The sequence below is a fragment of the Etheostoma spectabile genome, chromosome 5 (assembly GCF_008692095.1).
Source record: "Etheostoma spectabile isolate EspeVRDwgs_2016 chromosome 5, UIUC_Espe_1.0, whole genome shotgun sequence".
NCBI lineage: Eukaryota > Metazoa > Chordata > Actinopteri > Perciformes > Percidae > Etheostoma > Etheostoma spectabile.
The window spans coordinates 405,854-433,008 of NC_045737.1; the positions used below are offsets into that span (position 1 = coordinate 405,854).

The window sequence follows — 27,155 nt, forward strand, 5'->3', positions numbered from 1 at the left end:
GAGTACACCAGCAGGTAAAAACCCACTGTTTGATCCCTGGTCCTGCCAACAGGACAGCTGATGGGGATCAACCCAAAGATGATCAAACATCTTGGGGAGAAGCTGTGTACAGTGGTTATAAAACAGGACCCCAAAAACATATTTCAGCAACATTCAAACTGTTACATGAACACAGTTTGCACAGGACATGACAGTATAGCAGAGGATAGTGAGAGTGAGGAGCGGTCACAGCAGGTGAGGTGAGAGCAAGGGGAGGAGATGACCAACCAACACAAGGACAGACACATGCACTACTCCATGCCTTGTGAAAGATTAGCAAGTATGTATGTGTGTGTCAGTAAGTCTTATGTCTATATCTTTGTAACTTTTTACCTGGACCAGTGGAGACAAAACCATTTGTCTTTTGGACACAGCAGCCTATGTGTGCAATGAAACCCAATAGAATGGGCAGAATAGAGCAAATCAACAAAACATGCCCATATACCGGACATACAATGTTGCATGATGAAAAAGCAACAAACAGCAGTGAGAGACAGGCAGAAGAGAGAGGAGGAGAGGAGGGAAATAGAGGAAGAGAGAAGAAGGGGACAATTAACGACACATATAAGAACCACCTGTTAGAACATATAACCTAGGTTTTGAAATCAACTCTTGAAGAATATAACATCAGCTGCTCATGAATAGGCCCCACACAGTTAAACAACAAGTTTACTGCGGTCATAAAGGTTTATGATTTGCGCCGGCAGACATCGAGGACAGAGAGAGCCCATTGCCCCAGTCGCCCCTCGTCTGCTCCAGAGATACTCACTGCGTCGGCCTCGGCCTTCTCCCGTGAGGCTCGCGCCCCGGCCACCACGGACTCCATGACAGCCACCCAGCGCTGTTTGTCTGGGAAACTGGGAGCCATGAAGCAAATTGACTGTCCAGGCCAGCATGGGGTGTGACAACGGGACTCCAGCTTCAGAACGTAGGGAATATCTGACACACCGGGAACACAAGTAAGGTGTGCTTTCAGAAGAAGATTTTCATGGTTTCTAGTTAATTGTAGTAAAATACAACTATTATTAATTTGACTTTGACTCTCTGCAACCCTGTACATGACCCCTGGGGGTCTCCAGGCCAAATCATTACTCCTCTAAAATACATTTCTAAAGAAGCTTAGAATATGACAATAAAGTCTTGTATAAACAAGACAAAACTTTAAAAAAAGAGTAATATGAGAGTGACAGATAAAGGGTAGGAAATAGGATAAATGTAAATAAATGTTAGGAAAGTGATTCCTACGTACAGAGAACAGCACACTTTGTATATTGTACCTGACTTGGCTGTGTTGGGTAGCTCAGATGCCCCCACTGCTCCATGAACAACCACCTCTCCATCGGACATACACAGGTCAAACTCTTCCAGTGGCTTCACTGAATCTGAATAACACACAGAAAAAAAACATGCTTTGTAGATCTATGACATGATGCTGCATGTTGCTCTGTTACACAAGTAAAAAAAGCAACCTTCTCTGGGCTCTGTCTCATAGATGGACACTTTAGTCCCATCCAGGACCATATATTTTCTCTCCCAGCCCTGGCCTCGCTTCCCATTCCTGCAAACAAACAACGCAACTGCATTACCACAAAGCATAGATGATGACATGGATCCAACTTGTTTTGCAGGAAACTCTACAAACGCCTTTGTTTGAATGGATTTAAGTACCAGATGTGCAGACTTTGCCAGACGGCACATGCCCTACGAGTGCCTGGGAGGATTTGTGTTTAGTAACATCGGCCTGGCTGATCAGTGGGAGGGGAGGACACAGGACTCAGTGAGGGAGTACAAAAGACAGACTACTGTATATTCCCCAAGACAAATGTACTAATATAATAATAAGAACATGGCAGATATACAACATGAAGTGTCCTAGTAGTTGCTACCACAAGCCTATGGAACAGCTTTGATACTCCTTGGCATAGATTTTACAAGTGTCCTACATCATTTTAGATCCGTAACCCTAACCATAACCGATTATACAACAATGGTTACCAACAAAATAAAGGTTATAATGAAACTATATTCATATTGTGGAGCAACTCGCTCTCAAAAAGAATAAGTCCTAATTGAGTAACTACCACACATATAAACACAAAACTGCTTTGCTAGCTCAATTTTTTTGTAACCAATCTGCGGAAAAAAATATTTTTCCATCGACATAGATTTAGCTCCAGTGCGTCCGCAAAATTCACATTTAGCAGCTATTTTTAACATAGCGCCGAGTCACAGGCACAGCTGATCCAAACATTTTTAGTGAAAGTTAACTTCAGAGCGTTGTAACAACTCAATTTGTTTATCCGATGAATTACCCTTTGTACATTGATGTAGTTGAAGAGCTCTTGTGTGTTCCACTTTGGTTCCTGACTCACATAAATAAAAATGTTTTAAAAAACAGTTTTTCAGTTCAACTCTGTAACGTTGACATAGAAGTAGCGGTGTAATATTTTAAGGGATGCGGCAGGTGTGCTCAAAATGGCTCTGGATGTACTGTCATTCTGACTTGAGCACATTCTAAATGTCTAGTTGACCAATCAGATTGCCTGGTCGGATCACTTGCTGTAAAAGTTATATTCAGCAACTCATTGTGTTCTGTTTCACCTGTCTTTCTTTGGAAGTTAGACACAGCATCATGTGAAGATGTTGGTGGACATGAATACCTTTGCACAATGTCTGGATGCAGCTCTGGCCCATGTGATTAAAAACACCAAAATGTTGCTGTCCATCAAATGAATCAGCTTTGTTTTGGTCATGTGATGTGTGGGAACTGTCGGTGCCCCATGCATGATCTGCACTCTCAATAGTAAAACTGAATGGCACAGAGCAGTAAGAGGAAAGCTTCAACAATGACATGATTGTGTCCATAACTAACCTAGGCTGTTTCATCCAGCCCTCTAGGTGCATGTGCCCGCTGGCCTCTTTGAGCTGTTGGCCTTGGGAGCTGCCTTTGTCCCGACACAGGCCCTCAGACAAATGCAGGGAGCAGTCGCTGGACATGCCACATGTGGCTGGGAGGGAGGGGGAGCATTTTGGGTGGCACAAAGCGTGACATTCTGATGAGGAAAAAAACACACTGTTATGGAGAGCAATGCCACACAAGCTTTTGGTTCCTCTGCACACCCCTTTGTGCCGCCACCGGCACTGTGCTCGTCAGTTCAACATCTCAAAACAAACATACAGTATGTAAAAAATGTAACCAAGTCTTCGTAACATATTTCTTTCACACAAGTCTGGAAAAATTAAAGGCTCTAATCAGAATTTTTTTTCTCTTTGTAAAAAAGGTTAGGAAGACCAATGGGAATGAGTGAGAGACACATTATGCCACATCATAATAACACTCCCATTCATCATCTTTATTATAATTTCCATTAATACAATTTAAAATACATTACAAAAATAAATAATAAAAAATAATTTTTACATTTGTTTATGGGGCAACAAATTAAAATATGATACTATGTTAACTTCATTTTGTTTACATAAAGCAAAAAGGGTTGCCCTTTGGAAACACATCTGTGACTCACCAAGACAGGTAGCAGCCTGGCGACCAAAGTGCACAGTATCCAGGCACACAGTACACTTGGCAGCTCTCATGTTGAGTCCCACTGTGAAGCGGTGAGGGGTGTTGTGATGCACCACCCTCTCTCTCTCCCTCTCTCTGTCTCGCTGACTGTCCTTCAAACGGCGGCTAAACTCTGAATACAGTCAGGGAACACAGTGAGGGCAGGCTGCTCAAGCATGTCTTATCGTGTCAGGTACATTCATCACTTCCAAACCTCAGTGCACCATGCCATACCCCTTATGAAATCAGTTCAACAAAAGAAAGTTTCCAAAAGAACTGTAAGATGTTTAGAAAAATGCATAAGCAAGTAAGTAAACTCTGGAAACAAAGACGCTTGAAAAAGAATATTGATCTGATCATTCCCTTGTGCTTGTGCCCACTCACTGTTGCATTTTAAAGGCATTATCCAGTCAGTACAGTAGTTTCCTACTGTGTGTCCAGTACTTTGTTTTCATAAAGATTAACTTGTAGATAATTACCTAAACATGTTTTGGATTTTAAAAAAAGTCACATTAAAGCAATCAACTCAGAAGGTTAATGATAATGTACAGTATGTATTTTCTGGGTTTCTTCTTTTTTATAATATATACTTATTAGTCTACAAATAGCAACATGTTTTGTATAATTACAATAATTATTGAACCCACCTTGGTGACGGGCTAACAACATCTTAGAGTTAAGTAGTGGACAGTGTCCAGGTTTCGTGAACCAGGACGCTGGAAACAGTGATTGCAAGAGATGTTAGGAATAAGCTTAGGGCCCTGCCTTTAATCATTTGGATCATAGGGGCTGGTCAATTTGGAAAGAAGGGAACTAAAAGCCAGATCAAACATCCAGCCAAAGGAAAACAGATGCCTGAAAGAGATAGCAATCCTAAGAGGCGCATTAAGATCTTGCGCCGAGCTAAGTGCCACTGCAGGGACAGGAAGTGGCAGGTGGCCTTCACCAGAAAGCCATTCAAATATTGGAGAAAACTACTTGGCGGCAAAAGATCAGCGGAGTTGGGAGCAACAAAGGAGGAGGTGGAGGAGCACCTCTGTCAAGTCCACAGTGACCTCATCAGAAAGGACAGCCTGGAGATGGAGAAACTTATCAAACCAGCTGAAACAACTATGGCAAAATGGCATTCCGTACAAGGTGTACAAGTATTACGAGAGGCTCAGGAGACAAATCTGAAAGTTAATAAGGGTGGCAGGGAGGAAGTTTCTTGCTAACGGTTGGTTGTTTACTAAGGGATCGTTCATCACTAAAGAGAAAAAATCCTCAGAAATCAAACAATTCTGAATCATCTTACTCCTCAATGTGACACGCAAAATCTTCTTTAAGATTCAGGCAAGGAAGCTGACTACTGTCGTGTAGGACAACAAGTACGTGGACACTTCAGTTCAGAAAAGTTGAGGTGGGCATTGTCTGTGTGTGTACAATCTCACTGATTTCATTGTCCACAACCATGAACCTTTTCGTCAAGTCGGCAGAGAAGTAACGTTGTGGTGCAGTACTGCAAGTGGCATCCAACAGACACCCAACATGACATCTCCAACATTGATGGACAACCTCAGCAAGACGAAGGGAGATGGATTTTAGAGAACTTGGTTGAGCTCAATGATTGGGCAAGGTTGGAGTTCAAACCTGCAAAATCCAGAAGCCTATTACTTAAGTGAGGGCGAGTCCAGTTTTGGTTTTGCTTTCAGATAAGAGAGGATTTCAACCCAACAGTCAACAGTCAAAGAGAAACCAGTGAAGAGCTTGGGGAAGTGGTACAGAACTCTTTACTCAAGGGATAAAGAGTGTGAAGGAGATGCTAATTTAAGCTGAAACCTGCATGACAGCTGTGTGGAAGAGTGGATTATCTAGCAAGCATGGCTGCACGCTCTGCAGAAAGCCAGCCAATCTTGAGCATGTCCTCTCCTCATGTCGGGTCAAGTGAGGCGGATGTGAAATTGCTGTGGCAACACGACCAGATTCTGACACAGGTGGCTGCTGGTGTAGAGCAGGCGAGAAAGAAGACAAAACCCCTTTCTGACGGCCCAGTTTCATCCACTTTCTCAGGTCAGGGGAGAGTATAGCAGCAGCAGAGATGAGGAGCAAAGGGTACTGACTGCCGGCCACAGCAAGCGCCAGGGAGATGCGGAGATAATCCACACTAACCTCGGACACAATATTATCTTCTGGTCTACAGGCCAAAGGCAGGTGGTTCTTATCAAGCTTACAGTGACCCCAGGAAAAGAAGAAGAGCACGATGTCACTGGCTCAGAGATGGTGCAGAGATGATTCATTTGCGATAACACAATAACACCAGTCATATTATGCATATGTTATTATTATATATATTGTCTGTGTTTGTCTGTATTTCTTATTTGATATTGTTGTTGCTTTTTGCTTATATTTTCCTTTTACTTCTTCTCTCTGTTGATCACTTGATTGATTTGGTGATCACCAAATGTCTCCACAAGGATTAATATCAGTTTACAATGACATAAGATTAAGATAGGGATTGTCCAGGCTTTGTAAGAAGAAATAAGATGACTGAATAATACCTTTAGTTTTTCTTCAGAGTGTGGGTTCAAACAGCATGTTGTGCATTACAGAGTTTATCACATGATACATCTCTGTTAGTGTATGATGGGAAGTTCAGGTGGCATTGTAGTGAGTTAGCAGAGTTTTGCAAATCAGATTGGCTAAGCTTCAGCAACCAAGATAAAATGCTTCAGATTTCTAAAGCTGTGCACTGAGAAGGTGAGACTTAAAGATTTCTCATCTTCACCCGACCAGCCTGGTGGATCTCAACTTTTCTAAAAGTGCACAGCTTTTAAAATCTGGCCTTTCGAGGATGTGGATGAGGAAAAAGGAGAAGAGTGATAAAGACCAAACTGCAGAAACCATGAGTTTGGACAACTTACTTTCAAAAGTGACCCTCCTTCTCTCTGAAAGGTGTGTGAAAGAAAAAGGATAGTAAGAGTTTCATAATTGAGTGATATTTTATGTGTGTATCTATGTGTGTGCAGGTAAGGGCCAGTAAGTGTCAAGTTTGAATCTATGAACCTGTAGGTATGTGTCTGTTAGAGAGAAAAAGCTGCACATCAAGAAACATCATCGCCTCACTTACCCTCAGGTGTTGCAGTCGCCTTCCTGCGTTCTGAGTTGGAGGTTGCCAGGTTGGTCGGGCCCTGCTGGTGCTCAGGAGACTTCACCATGGCAGACATAATCATCTGCTGCCGTGCTGCGGCCGGGTTTGCAGAGTTACCATGATCCTTATACTGGAGCGCTGGTTTTGAAACAATTATTTTATTGAGCTTATATACATTGCATGTATGTGTATGATACATTTATTTATCATGCCGGGTGAATTGTTTACTGTTGTTCAAGGAAGATAATGTTACAAGTATACTATGGTGTGTAGAATCGGAAATATGTTTAATCAGAGTGGATAAGAGCAGTCTCACCTTCCTCTCTCAGAGATCGCAGCTCCGCTCTCATTTTCTGCAAGGCATCTTCCAGCTCAGAGCAGCGATTGCGCTCTTTGTCCAGGGCTAGCTTCATGTCGCTGTACTGCAGAGGCACCGGCTGGATGGAGGGCACAGGGGAAACCTGGCCTGGCCCCTGACCCTGACCCTGACCCTGGGCCTGGGCCTGGGCAGCCATGGCAGCCAACAGGTCCTCTCGACGACGCCCAAACAGACCCTGAGACAAAAGAACCAACTAATTACCCATTGGTTCTGAATCTAGTTCAGTTAATATATGGCGATGATCTACAACTCTTTCGAATGTTCAAAGAGGCTGGTAGAAGTTGTAATGACTATTTATGAATAAAGTGACTCATTCATGAATGTCTTGACCTTTATGATGAAGCAATTATCCAACTTGTCATATTAATTCAAAAGCATTCTCTAAACAAATTCTAAAAACTCTAATAAATTACCTTATAGTCATTTTGTCCCTTTGCTATCTCAGACATCCAGACGTGCAATCAATCTACTTAATTGACTCTGTGGAGCTCTTTGTCAACCAAGAGTATTAATCATACTTCCACTTTAATTTTTTTTTTTTTAACTCATAATACTGAAAAAAAGCAAACAGCAGGCTGGGATAGCCCCCAGAAGGCTCTCACAGACTGTTCCCCAATACGTGAAATACCTATGTTTTTTCAGGCCCACATGCATGTGCACGTGGCCCGACCGGCTATCAAACAAACAACAGAAAAACTCGGATACCAACACACACAGAGGGAGTGTAACTTCATTCTCCTCTTAAGATTAATCTGCTATATCTTTCAAAGCAATTGTTAGTTGTTGCTATATTAGTGCTCTGAATCTTGAGTAAACTCTTTTAAAGATGCTGATAAGTTGAGGTATCATGTAAATCTTCACAAGCTTTTTGTCTAATGCCAACACGTTTAACAATGTAAAGATCTGTGTAGGAAGACAGACAAATTATACTCATTCCAATTAAATACATAATCTGACCTTTTTCTTTTTGGAGCCACCATGGGCTTGGGCCTGGAGGAAGTCTATGAGCTTGGTCTGCTGGGTGATGGTACCCTCCATTTTCACCTTCTCATGGGAGTACACAGCCTGCAGGTGGAGCTAAGTGAACATCACTACTGCCATGAATTTCTCCTCAAGTACTTCACTTCACACAGAGAGGGTGACAGAGGGACAGAGAGAACGGGGGTTGTACAGTATGCTGTTTGGGGTAAAAAAGTGTCTATGTGTTTATGTGTCGGAACAGTGAGGGAGAAACAAGACTGAAAATGACATAAAGTCCAGCAGATCTACATGTGCATCTCTGAGTATGTGTTTTTTCTGTGTAGCAGCACCTGGATGTTCTCCAGCTGGTATTCCAGGTCAGTCCTTTCAGTCTTCAGCAGGTCAGTCTGGTCCAGAGCGTCCTGCAGCCCCTGGGTGAGGCGGAAGATGTGGGTCTTCTGGGCATCCATCTGCTGCTGCAGTTTCTCTTGCTGTGGAGGTAAAACAGATGTTACATCACCATATGGACACTGCAACTTTGCTACTCGCACTTCTTACAACTTGCTTTCTGTGATAGCACCAGCTAAACCTTTCAGCATGGTTTGACAGTTGTTATGCCTATGACTTTACAAACAGAAAATCAAGTTCATTTTTTTAATTTCTATTTTGGCAGTTGATTTGAGGAAGAGGTATACATCTAACAACATGGCATGCTGTAATAAGCACAAATAAAACTTTTAAACATCTTAAATGTGTACATAACACAAAAATACAGAATGTACCTCCTCCAGCAGTCTTTGCTTCAGATCCCTCTCGCTCTCCAGCTTTTGCTGCAAACTGTGGGCGTTCATCTCCAGCATGGCATGCTTCTTCTCCAGACCATTCAACTGAGAACAGAGAGCAGGAAAAGTTTGTTGTAAAAGCTGCTAACCAGAATGATACTAAGCCATAAAAATACTTATTCAACAGTGTGGAAATGCTTACAGTGTCGGCAAGGCTCTCAGTTTTGAGTTTCTGGTCTTTGAGGGCCTGCTGCAGGGCCAGGATCTCAGCTTTGTGCTCCTTAACTGCCTGCTCCACAGCTTGGCGAGACTCAGTGCTGCGCTGCTCTGAACGATGCCTAGACATTACAGCAAACCATTTTTTACACCGTTATTTTGAGTCCTCCAGTGCATACTCTTGCAGTGTAACTATCATGTTTTTACAGGGGTTTCTTTGTAACTGATGCACATATATTACACACAGATTTATAATTTAAATCAAATTAAATAAAGTATGTATCACAGGGTTCAGGTTTTTCCATCCAGTAGTCCATAAGGTAATTTATGTAACTACAAGAAAAGACGTTCCATTTTGAGAAAAGGTTTTGTTTTTGCTCTAAATGTTGCTATCAGTGTTGGATCAGCTCCCTCCGCCTACACACACATTGAATGCAACAGGTTTGGCCATATTCTCTAGGCTTTGTGAAAAGGTATTCTGGTAAATATATGAAATTATTTTCTAAATTGGTGTGGGCAGGGCATGTGATATGAACCGGGTACACCAAAAGCATATTAAAACACAGATAGAATTTTTTAAGGTGTACTTTTTCTTCATCCCAGACCAAAGTCTTTACCCTAAACTAACCCTTATATAGAATAGTGTGTATATACAGTATTGACTTGATTGCAGTAATCTCAATTGGAGCTGCTCTACAAAATTCAATAACAAGAAAATTCAACACTAAATGGACCTAGAATTGCAAGGCAAACATTACACAAATTTTAATGTAGTCAATAAATGTCAGTGTGTGTGTATGTGTGTGTGTGAGTGGTTTTAACCTGTTCTGTTTCTCTGTATCCAGCAGTCTCTGGATGTCCCTGGTCCTCCTCTCAGCCTGGTTCTTCTCCTCCTCCAGTGTTGCCCTCCAGGCCTCCCACTGTCTCTCCTTCTCCAGCAGCTCGTCATTCAGGGACTCCAGTTCCAAAACCTGTTCCTCCAGCATGGTGCATGTGGTCTTCAGTGTCTCCAAGTTCTGGTACAAAAAAGGGTTTCAGATGAGAAATACCTTTGATACACAAACAGTTGCATGACAAGAGACGTATCAATAACAACAAGTACATTTTGGAAATAAAGGACGCAGAGTTGGTTAATTTCCTCCTGAACAGGCAACTTTAGGCTAATTTCTCATGGCTACAAGGCTACATTAAACTATATAGCTAGAGCTGAATCTATTCATAACTGTCGTGCCAATAATTACTTTTAATCAAACCCTCTTGCGTAATATTGCTGAATGTGACCATGCTGTATTTTGATAGGTACTTGATCTTTAACTTGAAATCAATCATACTGTATGTTTTGTATGTAAAATCTATTTGTTAGTCAAATTTGTAAAATACAGTAAAGTACAATATTTCGCTTTGAAATGTACAGTATTCAAGTAGAATTACAATGTCACCTTATGGCTCTCTGCCTATTATTTCTGGCTACTGGGAAGCTGTGATGGAGGGGTCACTATTTAGTATAGGTATTTAAGTAGCGGTGTGAAGGCTTCTCTTCAGGATTTTTACTTGCTGTTGCAGTGGGGCTAGCAATGGAAATTTTAGCACGTCATATAAAACAGAAGTAATCATTGTCAAAATGACAGTACACAAACACAAAATGGCCATTCACTGACTTTCTCCCACCAGAACCTGTTGCTCACAGGCTATCATGCAGTAAGAACAGCGGGTAAAAGAAAAAGTTAGTAACAATTAACTTCTTCATTTACATGTCAGACATATAGCACCATAAAATAGCACCATGCCTAAACTAAATCACCATCAAAGACATAAGGGCTTCTGAGGAGCATTTGATGGCAGCTTAAACAACATACCTGAAGTTCAACAACTAATGCAAATGACTGTGCACCTTCAGTTTAAATAATAACTTCTAAACTACAATTAGCAAAAGAGCACCTTTGGAGTAATTTGCCATGACATTTTTGGGCACCAAACATTTTTTTATTCACAGGGCCTACACAGAGCGCTGTGTTTTATGTCTTACAATGCACGTCTTCAGACTAAGCATTGGGAGACAAATATAGCCTGTGCTGGTGCTGCAGCAACACCACGGCCCTCTGAAGTCCAACGCTTTCACAGCTGACACGACCTGGGAGTGATGGGGATGACACATCCCTCCCACACACCACCCCATCCCTCGTCTATGACTTGCATCGCTGGTTACACAACCAGCAGGACTGAGAGCGCTACTGGACACCCACACACAGATCCTCCCACAGGGGCAGCACACACAACACACAAGCTCCTCGCTCAAGCTCTCTCGCACTGCATCCAGAATGCAGCTCATAACAATACTTAAATATTTCCAGGGTTTCTCCTGCCTGATTTACTCTTAACATTGTCAGCGCGGGGAGAGATGTCTAGGTCACCTGTCAAAGGTAGTGTGGATTTAAACACATAGTGTAAGTAAGTGGAAACCTTGTGTCGGACTGGCTGTGAGTGGGAAGTGGGCAGAGGGAAGGAACCTGAACTAAAAGAAGGATTACAACTGTCGCAGCTCTGAGTCTTGTCAACAGAAAACTGTGGGTTTTCTTTTTTTTGTTTCTACAAAAATATTCAACAGAAATATGAAAACTAATAGACTATAGTGGTTGACTCAGTGATAAACACTGTGACTAAATTATGAGTTTCAAAAGTCAACTGTTTAATTGTTTGTGTAATAACTTGGTGATAGACTGGCAACCTGTTTCACTAATGAATAGTTGGAAGACTGCAGTGTTTTCCTGTTTAATTTTTAGTCATATTATGCTACAAACTCCTCTGAAACAGCTCTCAAATAGAAATAAATCTGATGGATAATAAAAGAAGATTAAGAAGAAGACTAAGAAGAAGACTAGAAAATTCCACAAGAAATTTTAACAGTGTGCCTACTACTTGATCCACATCCGAATAGCAATCAAACTTAATGAAATATAATAAAAGTGTTGTGTCTTAACCCTTCAGAGATAGACCTTTTAAAATCTATTTAAGACCTTTCAGTTTCCCAGAAACAGCTATGAAGCAGCTAGCGCTAAACCAACCAGACTCCATTTGAAAAACAGTACTTTTAGCGTGTATAGAGACAACATATTTACACATGTAAATCAGTAAAGTATATGTTCATTTCAACTAACACAAGAGATGTGATGGTTGGAAAAGTGTAGAGAACGCCAAAAATGGCTTTTCATAGTTTTATTTGGTTTCTGTTGACTTTGAATGAAGTGTGTTTTGCGATGCTAAAATGACTGTTTATTTACATGGAGTCTGGTGGGTGTGGTCCATTGTGACATCATGTTAGCTGACAAATAACACTTTTTCTCCTTCCTTCCTCTCCTCCTCCTCTCTTCATGTGTTGTCTTTGTGAAAACAGTTGTGGGTGTTGAGGCCTGCAGTCAGTTAGGAGTCAGTCGGTTGGTCAGTTAGTCCATCATGACATGTCAGCTGACAAATAACACCTCTTCACATTTCTACATCTTCTCTCCTCCTTTACTTCCCTCCTCTTCTTGTCCTCTCCTTTTCTTCTCCTCCTCCTCTGGCCGTTTGCGTTGCAAAAATGATTTGACAATGGTTGAGTAAAGGCCATCAACACCACAGGTGTATGGTTAATATCATTGGTAACAGCTGATCTGAGCTAACTTTACTCTGCTGTTTGACATGTCCAGCAAAGAGAGGACAACACGGCCTACAGTGAAAAGTTTCATGATAGGTATGTTTGTGTGTGTGTGTGTGTGTGTGCGTCAGAACTTGTTGCTATGGTGATTTCCTCAGTAAAGAATCCAGATTTTTTTTTCATAGTTTCTATCGGCAATTGGTGTGAACAGCGCCAAAAGTTTAAATCCGATGGATTCCATAGTTACATGTCTGCGACCGGCACAAGATTTGCTATATTTTGACCAACCATGATGTAAGAAGAGTGAAAACTGTAGGAGAGAGAGCCATTTGTTTGAAAACTTTTTTGAGAATCATACTGCAGCTCCCCCCTCTGTCCCGCACTCTAACAGTTACCATTCCGCCACATACACACACATTGGAAAATCTGAAACGGTCTAAAAATGTGCGTGATACTATAATGCCCATTCAGCCCAATAAATGCCAATGTCTTGTCTTTGGTTTAAACTTTTAATTATGTTTCTACGTTAAAGTATGGCAATACAGCATGGTTCCAAAGAGGTGATGTTGAGCGATTTCCCGAATATTTCCCATTAAAGTCTATCAGAAATTTGTGAAAACTGTGCGGTAAATCTCTTTGAAAACAGATAGCACACCATTCCCGATCACCTTTTGATGTGCTTTGTGTTGGCAACGCTACTTGACTAGTAGCGGGACGAAAATGTGGCGAAATAATAATAATAAGTATGTGAAACAATAGTCATTGCAGCACATCGGCGCACTGAAAAATAATAGCTGTAAATAACAGCAGTACTATTAAAAGCATGCACACGTCCTATTACAAACAATGGTGGTGTAATTGGCAGGAATGTTATCACACATGCCATACACATCACACACCAAGAATGGCATTATTGTCAATTAAAGAAACTACATTTTGTTAATCCAATCTGGAGTATGACAACATGTCTGTCTCATTACCTTTTAATTAGAAAACAGTATCAGCTGATTCTTTCAACAAATCTCGACAACGTACCAATTTTAGATAATTGAGCATGTAAAGGTCCAATATTCTGTTCTCTATTTTTTGTATCAAAGCCCCTCAATCCACAGAAAATGAGAATGAGAATAATATGGTAGTTTAAACTGGCAGCTTTCAGAATGCTGCAGACCAGTGTGTTGCAGGATTTTGTATTGTTGCAAATCTTTGGTCTGGACTTAGTACCACACCATATACTGTACCGATCTATGAACCGCACACACAGTGAGTTATACAGAATGAAATTGTAAGTTGTTGTTCATGACTTTTACTTGCTTCACTTTAGCTTTATTTACTTGAGGTAAAGATAAAGGAATTATTTAGTTGGCTATAGTCTAGCTAGTGTAAACAAATGAGATACAAGAAATAGCTCTCCTAGTAAGGTATCCAAAGCTCTCTATTATTTACCATTAATATAGCCTGCTATCACTTTTAAAACAATATCAGTCCATATCATGTAGATGGTGCCTAAATGTAAACTAGGCTAAACATGAGCATCAGAATCAGAATCAGAAATACTTTATGGATCCCCAAAGGGAAATTCTGTAATTCTGTAGCATACGTACATCCAGTACATAGTAGAACTTTTATTCATCTCGCCATCAGGCTAATACATTAATACTTTAAATAGTATCCTTGTCAACCATATTGCAATGAGCTAGTTCAGCGTATAATACCTGACTGGAGTAGTGTGTTTTTCTTTAGGAGTGGGAAGGGCTGACATGTTGCCTGTTTTGTCGTTTTGGGCTGCCTCGTTGAGTGTGTCGTTACACCCCTAATAATTAAATAGTCTCATTGACCTGCAACTTATCTAATAGAGAGATGAGTTAGGTATGGTATTACTTTACCACACATTTACACAGGCAGACAGATAGCGGCTAAGTCTTAGCATAAAGAAGAACTCAGCAGGAGCACACTCTCTGGTCTAAGTAAATCTCCCCCCCATGCAGCTTTGATGTATCTAAAAGCTAACATTAGAGTTAGTAAGTAAAATTTTGCAAGGGAAACTTTTGCATGGCCACGGGGCCCTGTCTTTCAATTCTAGTGACGTCCCTGCACCTGACTTTCCTCTCTTTGGACTCTTGATAAAAAAACACACACAGGCACACACAGGCGCATACACACACACACACACACAGGCACAGTTATAACCCATAATTACAACAGGACCAGCAGCCGGGTACCTGTTTCTGGTTGTTAAGGTGCATTTCACGGTCGGCCACCTCCCGACGCAGCCGGTCCACATCCTGGCTGAGTTGCAGCCGGTCCTCTCTCTCGTCAGAGGCCTCATCCAGCTGCTTGGACAGGTAGAAGTTCTGGCGGTTCAGTTCACTGTTCTCCTGAGTCAGTGTGGTCAGCTGCTCCTCCAGATCTGTGATCACCTGCAGGAAGTCAACAGGACTCAGACTGCCCGTTTAAAGAGAGGTAAATATACAGAGCACCCACTCTGCACCCAAAATAGATCAACCAAGAATCAAACAACTACGAATAAACCATAATCATGATTTTCTGAATGAATTTCTTCCCTTTAAGAATTGTTTTCCTTATTTTTGTCTCTACAGAGCCCCGGAGGTGACATGGAAGGAAAAAAAAACTAAGAAAAAAAATACATATACTAGGGACAAACGCTAAACTCGAGATCTCGAGTTTGAAAAGATATCCTTAATGTATTGTGATGTACAAATAAGTGTACACAATAAATGTACATTCAGTTTACAGTTTACACACATGAAAAGGTCTCGCTTAAATTGTGCATACTGTAGTTATAGCATTGTGCGTGTTATTATTGATCCACAGAAAAAGCTGACACACAGAAAAACAGCCCACACAGTCTATATATGCTGCATTATTACATGATACAGATACCTCGGGTTAGTGATATAATGCAGTAATCATTTTAGCAAGATATCTATCTAGCCTACTTGTTAAACATTAGCATTTAGACCAAAGAGCGGGCTAATCATTTCATCAGCATCAGTCTGTTGCCTTAATCAGCCATGACTACAGCAGGCTGTGTGATATTAAAGGCTGGTGAGGCTGCCTGTAAGAGGTCCTTATTCTCAGCTCTCATGGGAACATGTGTACCACGCAGAACTTTCAGGTTCTTTTAGCTGTCTGCTCTGTACTGACTCAGTACTTCTGCTCCACCGAGGCAGTGGACTGACAGCAGCTACTAAATACTTAAGGCGGGCTGAGGAAGTCAATGCTAGAATGGATACAGTGATTCGGCAAGCCTCTATATTTACTCTACTTGTCTGTCATCCAAATCTATACAGCAACTTGTAAGCCTAAATTAAAATCACATCCGGAGCTTTGCATCCTCAACACTGATGAATACAAATTGCTCAATACTATTTGTACAGCAAATAAAAGGCCCAGCTAAAGAGAGGCAGTAAATCACTCCCACAGTTTCCTTGACTAAAATGAACGTCATATTTACTGTACACTGACATACAGAGGAAGGAACATCTGCTCTTTTTACTAAACAGCTGTGGAGAGTGAATCCACCTTAAGTGGGTTTACTCACAATGTTAAATGTAACCATTTTTGGTGAAATCATTGCTACATATATATGCGTGACTGATATTCAACTGCAATGTACTGTATGAATAGATATAGTAAATTTGCAGGTAATAGATTAATAGATAAAATGTCTTTTGGCTAAAAGGACTCCTCATTGATTGGACATTGACAATGATCTAATACAACCAAAAATATTAAAGCATAGCTACTTCAGTAGACAGAATAACAATATCTTTGATGGTTGTCCACGGTTGTGAAGGATCTTAGCAGGGAAAATGGGTACATATAAAACCCTATGACACCATTATTACACTGTCAAAATGACCTTTCTCCAGTTTGAGTACATGACTACCTAATGTTGCAGGTATATTTAGAGCTAATATAGATACAAAAAAGTCTGAAATCCCCACTAGTGCCACTTTGAGGCTACAGTCTGCTCCCATAATACAAAATAATGTGTTGACAGTGTAAGTATTTCTGCAGTCTTACTAGTAGTGCGGCTAAAAATAAAATGTATGCAGTCAGCAAATTTCATTGCAGTCTGCTGATTATGGGATGTCTTGTGTGAAAAGTTGACATTTTGGACGGAAGATAGCGCTAGAGGAAAGTTCATGGTACATCTACAATGGAAAAAAAGTTATCCTTTGAGGGGCTAGTATGTGTTCAGCATATTTTAAGGAAATTGGCACTTTGATTTGTTTTTGATATGTCAATTTGCACAAATGGAAATACTTGCCTGATGTAAGTGCTTGGCAAAATGGGGCTCTAAAACTGTCAAGCTGTGGCAAAAAGAAAGTAAGAATTAAAAATATTTATATAAATGACAATTTGGACCGTGCTGTAGTTGTCGAGATATCTTGCTCCGACTAACGGATAGACCAACATGGCAAGATTTAGCATGGCAAAAAATAGAAGCTCTGCTTGTTGCAGAATTTGGCTGTGTTTGCCTGAACATTAGCCAGCTGAATCTATGGACAGTTCTTTCTGAACAGTTTGCGAGTGGGAGGACCTCAAAAGTAGGCCAATGGAATAAAGGAAGACCATGAAGATCTTTGTGTTTATTCAAGGTCAATGAATTGAAAGGCACTCTAATCCCTTAAACATGTCACCATCATTTTCTCAAGGTTAGTGAGAGTCCAGGGCTCCACAGTAACACGCCGCAATACTGTCCATCAAAATAATTACATCACAACAATGGTCTAAGGAAGAATTCCAAAATTCTGGCAAGAGTTCCAATGTACTTGTGATGTTCCTATGCAACTGGCAAATACAATTACTTGGGAAACCTTAGGGATTATAACATTCTTTAACATAGCCCTCATTGTCTGTAAAATAAACAAATGGCTGTTCAATAGCTAAATTTACTAGAAAATGTACTTTCAACAATAAAATAAAATATGTATCTTACTGTACGAAATATTGCCTCAGTATCATAAGCTCTGGTAACAAGGTGGTTTTGTTTGGTAATAGAGGGGGAATAAATATCTCTGCGGACGGAAAAGAAAACAATCAAACAATTACAGTAATTAATTAATTCTAAGTAATTCAGCCATTATGTGTTGACTCGACTCTGAGATGCTGTATTAGCTAACTTAACCACAGTGAGTCTAGGTAAAGTTGAGTATGTGATACCTTGAAGCATGGCAAAAAAAGAAGAAAAAAAATCCCAGAATTCTCAGGAGCCAAACAGCCATGATGAGTGTATAACAACTATCATCAGGGCTTGTTTTGGTAATGGTAGCTCACTTGATTTGAACAAATGGCATCATGGAAACAAACTAATCCAATTGAGAATTAATCCACCCCTTTTAAGAATTGGTGTTTATTAGGAACAACAACTCGTACTTTGACCATAAACATAATGTTTTGAGACAGCTCTGACAACATTAGCGTGAAGCCCTGGTCATACTAACCCCCAACTGAGAGCAGTTAGTACTTTATTTTGATAAAACGTACCAAAAAGAAGGCGAGTGTGATGCAATGGATTAGGTGTTTAAAGTCACAGGGAGTCCCTTTATAGAAGTAGAAGAGTAGGGTTTTTCTTTCTTTATTTTCTTAAATAAAGCCTGATTTACTGAAGAATGACAAACATATGGAGTGAAATATTATGGCTACTTTAGGTTGTTAGTTATGTGTGAAAGTGTGGGAAGATTCAGCTGCCAGACGCGCTGTCTATTCCTGGAAAGAGAGAAAAAAGAGTGAGCAGCTTACCGCACAGCTGTCTCTCAAGACATCAAACTTGCGTTGTATCTCATCTCTGTGTGCCTAGCAGGTATGACAAATGAGACAGAGGGACAGATTTCACTGCCTGAATTATATGACAACAAAGGAGACATCAGCTCCAGTATTCCTCTACTCTCTCTCTCTCTCTCTCTCTCTCTCTCTCTCTCTCACTCTGAGCACAGTGATCTCCTCCTCAGCCTCTGCAGTGGTCTCCTCCAGCTCGGTCTTGGCGTGCTGTAGTTGGTTCTCCAGAGCGTGGCGAGCTGCCTGCAGATTGCTGATCTGGGACTCGCGCTCCTGCAGCGACAGAGTCAGATCTGTCACCTGACGCTTAATCTCCAGCTTCTGCTCCTCATGCTCCATACCGATCTACAACGGGAGACAGAAAAGAGAAGTTATTCACCCCAAAACACTGACACCTCTACTCTGCCTCAATTAGTTGTGCTGCTCTGTTCGGTTGCATCTGAAGATGGTAAGAGTACAAAAATATTCTACTTAAGTGAAAGTATGATTACATTGATGACTACTCATGTAAAAGTAAAAAGTAGTATATTTAAAATGTACTAAGAGTAAAACTTATTTAATATCATATATATATTTTATATATATTATATATACTTATACATACTAATTATATTTATTTAATTAAATAATTAATTTACTTTACATTTACTGTAATTATGTGATTTTAAAAACAAGCTAAGTACAATACTTGTAACAAAATATACTACTCGATTACAGTAACAAGAGTAATTGTAATTTGTTACTTTTCCCCTCTGCATTTGAATAAAAAATCATTTTTAATTTCTTTTCTTTTTTTGCCCAGTACTATAAAATTATAATTAGACATCTGCATTGGGTGATTAAAGTTGTTGATTAGTACAAGGAAGTTACTCACTGACTCAATAATCCAGATGTTGAGATTTCTACCCAATAAAACTCACTTCCTTAAGTGTTTTGGGAATGTTTAAAAAAAAAGAAGTACTCCTTAAGACCACAATGCACTGATCATAAAACACCAACACCAACGGCATGTCATGTCATGTGTCAAATTCATGAAAACGTTCTTTACCTTTTTTAGCATTCAAGTGGCTCGAGCCTATATATTATCATTTTAAATTATTATTGCCCAAGTCAAAGTGACCTTGGACAGGACACTGTTTAACTGATGAGCAGGAGGCACCTTGTACGGCAGCCTTGGCCACAGTATATGAATGGGTCCTGTACTATGTAAAAGCACTTCGAGTAGTCGTTTTACACCCATTTACATTAAAAAAATGACTTGGTACTGAAACTGAATTTGGCATAGAAGTGACAGATTGTAACAGGACTGATTAGGCAAAATGGAAAAAGAGTTTTAACCTTCATGTCTATCAGTACATAAAATCTAGCTTTCTGCTCCATCTCCCTGTAATATCTCCTCACCTCTCGGAGCCTTGTTTCCTGCTCCAGCACACGGCTCTTATTGCCTTGCTCCTGCTGACTTATTTTCTCTAGATGCTCCTCCAGTTTGGCATTCTGGGCCTCCAACTTCCCAGCCTGAGACTCCAAGTAGAACTTTTGTTGGCGAAGCTCTGAGATCATCTCCTCCTGGGCTTTCCTGCCGAGACCACACATACTTGTGTGCAAAAAGTTCAATAGGAGGCAATGCTTGCTGGTATTATGCAATTATGTGTATCTGTTATTCTTTTGCACAATCTTCTATCCTATCATTATCCTATTTTTATCCTCTTTAACCAATCTCTTGACCTTCTTTTTATATTATGACTAAAGCACATTTTTTACTCAATAATAATCAACAAAAGCCCACGACTTTCTCTTGAACCAACTTGAGTGAATTTCATGGATAGAGATCTAGAGTAAGATGGATGATTTTCTAATGCTTTTCATTTTTACAGTCAAAAAGAACTGCGATGATTTGTGTATAGGCACTTACATGTTTTTCTGGGTGTAGATACTGCTGTTGGCGGCCATTTTGTTGGCCTCAGACAGCTCAGCAATTCTCTGCTCCAGGCTGTTCATCTTAGACTCCATAGCATTGATGGTCTGAACAGAAACGATGCACAGTATAGCTTGTGTTCTAACTAAACAGTCAGTCCGATCCTCACATCACCGGCTTAAATTGGGATCAGATTAAGGCTCATTATTTTATGCTTGGCAATAACCTCCCCAAGATTATTCCAAACAACAGAAATGTATGTCAGTGTGAAAAATGTTAAAATGCAACTGGTCCTTTCTTACCGCCTTCTGTTCGCTGATGATGCTGCACTTCTCCCGCACCTCCTCCTCATATTTGCTCTGACTGGACTCCAGCATCTCCTTATCAGCCATGTCTGCCTTCATCTGGGCCTCCAACACCTGCTCAATGCCAGGCAGCCCACAGAACCATAACCAGGACATCACTTAACTGGACAGAGAATGGCGTGAAGATGACATACTGCAGATCTCTCCCAAGTATAGAGTACACCCACAACTTCACCAGCTAAAGTGTGACCTCCGAACACAGCACAGAGTACTTCCTGTAAGTACAGTATATTGGGATGTACCTGCCTGTTGTTTTACATATGTATATGTGTAGGTATTTAAGTTTTTGGGAATTTTACCTTTATCTTGTCTTCATAGAGCTTCTCCTTCTGCTTCAGATGAGTCTCCAACCGCTGGGCTGTGGTTTGGGTCTCTCGCAAATTCTCCTCCAGCGCCTGCACAAACATACAAATATGTTAAATACACAAAGGCTAAAAGTAGATAAAAGTACTTGCTAACTACCTTTTATTCTTATAAGAGTTATGTACAATCCATTTTATCAGAAAAAACAGCTGACACCTTTGTGATAAGTGATAAGTGAGGGATCTATAGGACTCCTAAATCATTTATGAGTTACATCAGTAATATAAATCATAGGGGCCCTATCCTGCACCCGGCGCAGCACAAAGCCTGACGCAAGTTCCTTTGCTAGTTTAAGACCAATGCAGTTCTCAATTTCCCATCCATCCAATGCACCTGCGCCCATCTGTGCACCCATGGGTGTGCTGGTCTGACAGGGAGGTGTATTTAGGTGCATTTTTGGCGTATTGCTATTGTGAAGGTAATCGCAAAAGTGATCGTGCCATTGACCAACAAAACCCTGGTCTAAAGTCAGTAACGCAGCAATTCATTGTTTTTTTTTTTTTTTTTTTAATATTATATAAAAAAAGATTATTTTTGGGGCATTTTAGGCCTTTATGGTGTCACGACAGCTGAAGACACATGCAGCAAAGGGCCGCAGGATGGAGTCAAACGCTGGCCCGTTGTGCGGAGGAATAAACCTCTAAATATAGCCACCTGCTCTACCCACTGAGCTAACCGGGGAACCCATTCCAATGTTATTTTAATGCGTACTTCACCTTGTGGAGTTTTTGGTGGCATAGTGCTCATGCCATATATAATCTGCTTACGCGCTTTCACTTCACGCACAAGCAGATTAGTTTCTTCTCTCCTTTCTGCTGAGCAAATCCACCACCATTATAGCAATGCGCCAAGGTACAAATGCGTCTGACTATTACTAAAGGAAATGGGAGAGGACACTCTAAATGGTTAATTGTACGTTACGCCCAAAACACACCTATGATTACAGTTACAGATTACACAACAGTGGGCACAACTGGAGCTACGTGTGCAAAACTCAAACTACAGTCTGCACTACCAACAGTCACCTGAACTAAACGGTTCACATCACCTGAAAAAACTCATTCACAGCAACACAACTCTGAACACAAACCAGGCTTAGTGCAGCGTAACACTATGAACAATCCTCACTGAGATAACACACACTGTCACTCAGAACACACTGAGAGTAAAAACACTAGCATCAAACACCAATACAGAAAATACTAACTTGTGTTACAGTTTGAACAATTTGAGTGACTTCACACGACCTGATAGTTTCTTTAAAGAGAAGATACAGATTTTATGCTATACCAATTTTCACGTAAGGTAAACGAGAAGGAATGAAAATCAGCAGTTAGCATCAACGTAATATTTTGTCTCTAGTCATTTATGGAATTACTGGAAAAAACTAAATGTACAAAACAGTAACAAAGACTAGTATGACTAATCCTGCCTCTCTCTAGCATCATGTGGCAAGTTAGCTTCATCACACTGGATGTCTGCATCACCTCTAAATACTAATGGATGTGGTATCTCCATTACTTTCACCTCCATTACTTTCTGAAAAACAGTAAGAACTCAGTTTTACTATAGTAAAGGCAGTGTTTTTCACATTTTGTTTTTTATAGCTGTGTATGTAACCTCAGACCTTACCTGGACATATTGGTATCTATGCTCTTTTACCTGTTTCTCTCATACGGTACAGTGTATAACTGTAATTCTTATTTTGTGTTTGTACACAAAAAAGGCTTTCTGAGCTTTCTCTATAAATACCATATCACTAGTTAGTCGAAGACATGACACCTGCTTACGCTTTCACCTAAAATTGCAACCAGAAGTGTTTGATAGGCACCAGTGAAATATATTCTGTTTTGAATGTGCTGTTAACAGTTGAGACAACAGTGTGTTAGCATTAGAAGAAAGTGCTGTAAATCCACAGTGTTGGGCAGGTTGTGGTTAAGCAATGGCATAAGTGTGTAGAGATTTGAAAACTGTATTCAAGCAATCAAAATGGAACTAGAGTTTCCCAAAACACTTAAGGAAGAGTTTTGTGACTCCAGTTGTGCCCACTGTTGTTTAGCAAATGAAAAAAACTGTAATTAAGACACTAAGTTCAACCCTTTTGAACCATGCGCCTGGCGCACATACCTTTTTTCTGCCGTTAAACTAGCAAAAGTGGATTCGTAAACGCCTTAAACGCAGCTGTGCCAGGCGCTTCACGGCATGCGCTTAGATCGTTAAATTGGGCCCATGGTGTTTTAAAAAAAGCCGTCATAAAGAGCTTTTATTTGGCTCAATTGCAAGGGGAATTTTTAGCGTGATGGAACTAGTAAGAAATGTAATCACCTCACAAACAATATGTTTGACCATATGTTGTGTTACGTGTGTGAGTGTGTGTGTGTGTCAGATCTTTCTACAGCTGACACAGGTGTTTTTTTATGTTTGTGTATTTAATGTCATCTGTTGAGAGTTGGAGCAGACAATGTGAGAACATTTTCAGTGTGAACACAGACTTTAATGTTTTATCTTACCTTATTTAAAGGCAGTGTTGACAAGGCAGTGCATTACTTTGTATAATGTATTTATCCAGAGACACATTTTCATCAACTGGGACTTTTGAGTATCCAAGCACTAAAACCAGTCCTTTGTCTTTGTCACTATGGATGTAGTAAGTAAGCGGGTGTAAGTGCGCGTGAGACACACAATGTCATGACACAAGATGTCATTCACATCAATGAGGTCAACCCGACCTCTTCTCTTCTGAGCTTTTTTCACTTGTTATAGCAGGAAGAGCACAGGTGGAACTAATACACAATACCCAAGCCCTGGAACTGGCACACAGAAATGAACACAGCAATTATTATTACAACTTATTAACCTTTCCCCTGTACACCCACACCGTTGCTTTTCACTGGCTAATTATACCTCTGAGGTATGATTAAGGGAATAAGTGAAGTGACCAAACTCTATGGACTACAAAGAATCATTTATATTGTACATGTAGGTACAACCGTACAATTTGTCCCAACCTTACAGATCCAACAAAACTAACAGGAGAGTGAGAGAGAGATGTTGACAAACAGTCCGTACACGCCCACACTAATCAGTCAAACTAATTGAAAGCAGTTATGTGGGTGTAGCATGGGGACAATATTACGTAAAACTATATTTTATTATTATTTATACAGGCTAGCTTTGTGCCATGTGTATATAGAAACAACAGTTATAGGTTGATACATACCAGTCCACATAAAACAGTTTACATCCAGATCATCCGTAAAGATAGTAAACGATGAACATGAGGTTTTTCAGAAATATTATGTGAAATAGCACTTCCTCTGCAATGATGAGCTTTGTTTACCTCACACCTCTTCTCATTATTTTAGCTCCAAACAAGTGGTGAAAGGTGGGTTACCAGAATCTTATCTGCCATCTGCTGAATCTGCCCGGCCTTGCTCTGGAGCTCGTCCTTCAGTTTTGTCTCCCGGCGCTCCACAATCTCCAGCCTTTTTACCTGGTTCTCCAGAGTCTTCCTTCCATCCTGAAAACAAGAAATGCACACACACACACACACACACACACGCACACACATGTTAAGTGATTTTTAGAATATTTCTTTTAGTTTTAAAAATGAATCCTTAGGTCAAAAGATCCATCTGAAATGGTACTTTTTGCTATGTGGTCCTCAAAACAATAGAAATGCTAATTAGACTTCAAGGTTTTCCACTTCAAGGAAAAACTGATGATACACTGTAGGAGCTGCATCCATTTGGCTTGTTAGTGATGCACCTCTTCAATGTCTATATCTTATAATCCCAGGATCCTCTCAATGGTTCCACAGAGCCCGTTTGCATTGATGTGTAATGGTGTAAGAGGTCTACGGCGCTTTAAATTTGACCACATGCGTATTTATTTTCCTCTGACTGTCCTGTCCAAATTAACCTATGCTAATTTACCACATTTACATGTTGAGTGCTCAATACGTTGCTGATAAAGTGCTGTTTAAGAAGAACTCATAACAACCCCACTAAAAAATAAAGAATACTGTATATGTAACTAGAGACATTGCATAAGATATACACATGCATATCTTTATAGCAGTATTTTATTCAAGTTGATGGATTGCGTTGTTTGTCCGATGCAAAAAGCATAAACAATAGCAAAACAAAACATTGGAGCCAAACAGAAGTAAAACATAATTAAAGTGCAGTAAAATAAAAAATGGACCATTATTAAAATAACTTTACACAGTTTCCTTTGGTTACTTTTTTTTTTAAAGATTACTTTTGGGCCTTTCCACCTGTATAGGAAAAGGGAGAAGACATGCAGGAAACCATTACAGGTTGGACTCAATCCCTTGACCTTCCACGTCAAGGAATAAACCTCTAAGTATGTGCGCCCTCTCTACCTACTGAGCTAACCCTCCACCTTTTGCTTACATTTAACAGTGAATTTGGCCTGCAAGAAAAGTGCATAGAAACCGTGTGTTAACATTATAGCAGAAGTAGGAGCAAGAATTACTGAGCCACTGTAGAATCCATTACTAAAATGTCACATGCAGACTGATTAGCTTTATCGCACCTGTAACATAACTGATTTATGTTTTCAAGACTGCAGATTGTCTCTGTACAATAAATACAATAAGACTTTTGGTGAGATTTGTAGAAAAAAAAGAATATGAATTGCAAAAAAGGCTGCATAGTCTGTCTGGTATGATACCATAAGACTATGATTGTTTGTGCATAACACATCTATGTAATTTTTTTTATCAGCTTAAAGACTTTGTGTGTCTTACAAAAATGGAACAGCGAGGAGGTTTCACAAACCAGGAAATACAAAAATCACAAGTGGATTTGCCTTTCTAAATTGGGAACAACTGCATCAAACATTTATCGGTCATGCTATCATGCCATCACAGCAGTGTTCCTCAGAAGGTGCAAGAGAACATATGGGCTCTTTGTGCTTAGCAGATACACAAGCCAGATTTATTCATGCAACACAAAGAGGTCCATTATGTTGCATATATACAGCAAAACACAGGAAGAAACAAGAAACAAGAAGAAAATGGGCAAGAACACACATATGATAGGCTGTGTGTGTGTGTGTGTGTGTGTGTGTGTGGTGCGTGTGCGTGTGCGTGTGCGTGTGCGTGTGCGTGTGCGTGTGCGTGCGTGCGTGCGTGCGTGCTTACCTCAGTCTCACGGAGGCGTCTACGCAGGCTGTCACTGGAGTCTTCCTTGTTGTGTAGCCTCTCCAGATCTCGTTCCATGCGCTCTTTGGCCACCCTCATATTCTGAAGGAGGTCTGTAGCCTCAGCGGTGGCCTTTAAAGACTAGGGGTAAAAAATAAGTAAATAAAAACACTCAAAAAGTTTGTTAGTATAAGAAATAAATGGCATCCCTTTGCTAAGTTCAGTGTCTACTAGCAAACAAACTGATGTATATTGCTAAGATGAAATCCGTAAACAAACTAGGCTGGGTTATTTTAAAAAGACAGTCCTACCCTACTGATTATTTCATTAAGTGGTTTGCATTGAGTCAGAAGTAGACTCGTTCCAAATGTGGGCTCAGTCCGCCATGAATATCAGGACCTATCAGGTCTCTAGGCAGAATGGATAGTACTTTCAAATATTCATTTCTAGGATAAGACCATTAGGATGAAATTATCTTTACTAATGAGGCTAAACTGTTTGAGTGCTGATAATTAAGCAGTAACTCTTGTTTTAAAAAGACAGCTTAATCGTTCTCGGGCCATAGACCAAGTCTGACTAAAGACAGAGCAAAAAAAAACGAGGTCACGGAGGGTAAATAAATAAGTGTTATACACTCATCTAAAAGGGTAAAATGCTGTTACATCTCTTGCATTTGGGAGTACAAGCACACACAAATTATTCATTAATCTTCCCAGTTAAGATATTCTACCTTGGCAAGTTTCTCTTGAAGATCCTGGATCCTGGTCTGCTGCTCAGTACTCGTCTAAAAAAGGAAAATACAGTCACGGTGATGTGTAGAGATATTGAAGACTAAAGC

At 40.3% G+C, this 27,155-nt stretch overlaps 1 protein-coding gene and 1 long non-coding RNA gene across 12 annotated transcripts in view; one reads left to right on the top strand and one right to left on the bottom strand.

Moving 5' to 3' along the window:
* The window catches only part of LOC116689313 (citron Rho-interacting kinase), a 59,355-nt gene that overhangs the window by 12,277 nt on the left and 19,923 nt on the right, over positions 1-27,155 (bottom strand). For 2 of the 11 annotated variants that reach the window (XM_032515810.1, XM_032515811.1), the window contains exons 7-30: positions 27,048-27,101; positions 26,318-26,458; positions 24,542-24,667; positions 21,084-21,179; positions 20,722-20,838; positions 20,417-20,526; positions 19,906-20,098; positions 18,652-18,849; positions 18,469-18,522; positions 14,919-15,116; positions 9,888-10,081; positions 9,052-9,187; positions 8,850-8,954; positions 8,418-8,558; positions 8,065-8,184; positions 7,045-7,282; positions 6,708-6,866; positions 6,502-6,525; positions 3,564-3,734; positions 2,912-3,092; positions 1,509-1,597; positions 1,317-1,421; positions 809-978; positions 373-417 (exon numbers count right to left, since the gene is read on the bottom strand). In XM_032515810.1, coding sequence (XP_032371701.1) covers positions 373-417; positions 809-978; positions 1,317-1,421; positions 1,509-1,597; positions 2,912-3,092; positions 3,564-3,734; positions 6,502-6,525; positions 6,708-6,866; positions 7,045-7,282; positions 8,065-8,184; positions 8,418-8,558; positions 8,850-8,954; positions 9,052-9,187; positions 9,888-10,081; positions 14,919-15,116; positions 18,469-18,522; positions 18,652-18,849; positions 19,906-20,098; positions 20,417-20,526; positions 20,722-20,838; positions 21,084-21,179; positions 24,542-24,667; positions 26,318-26,458; positions 27,048-27,101 — 3,165 coding nt within the window. The remainder of the gene's footprint in view (positions 1-372; positions 418-808; positions 979-1,316; positions 1,422-1,508; positions 1,598-2,911; positions 3,093-3,563; positions 3,735-6,501; positions 6,526-6,707; positions 6,867-7,044; positions 7,283-8,064; positions 8,185-8,417; positions 8,559-8,849; positions 8,955-9,051; positions 9,188-9,887; positions 10,082-14,918; positions 15,117-18,468; positions 18,523-18,651; positions 18,850-19,905; positions 20,099-20,416; positions 20,527-20,721; positions 20,839-21,083; positions 21,180-24,541; positions 24,668-26,317; positions 26,459-27,047; positions 27,102-27,155) is intronic. The other 9 variants (XM_032515812.1, XM_032515816.1, XM_032515813.1 and 6 more) reach the window with 9 other exon arrangements.
* On the top strand, positions 3,104-21,553 carry LOC116689316 (uncharacterized). The gene is made up of 3 exons (XR_004331968.1): positions 3,104-3,114; positions 4,021-4,022; positions 21,382-21,553. It is a non-coding gene; the product is annotated as an uncharacterized LOC116689316 (long non-coding RNA).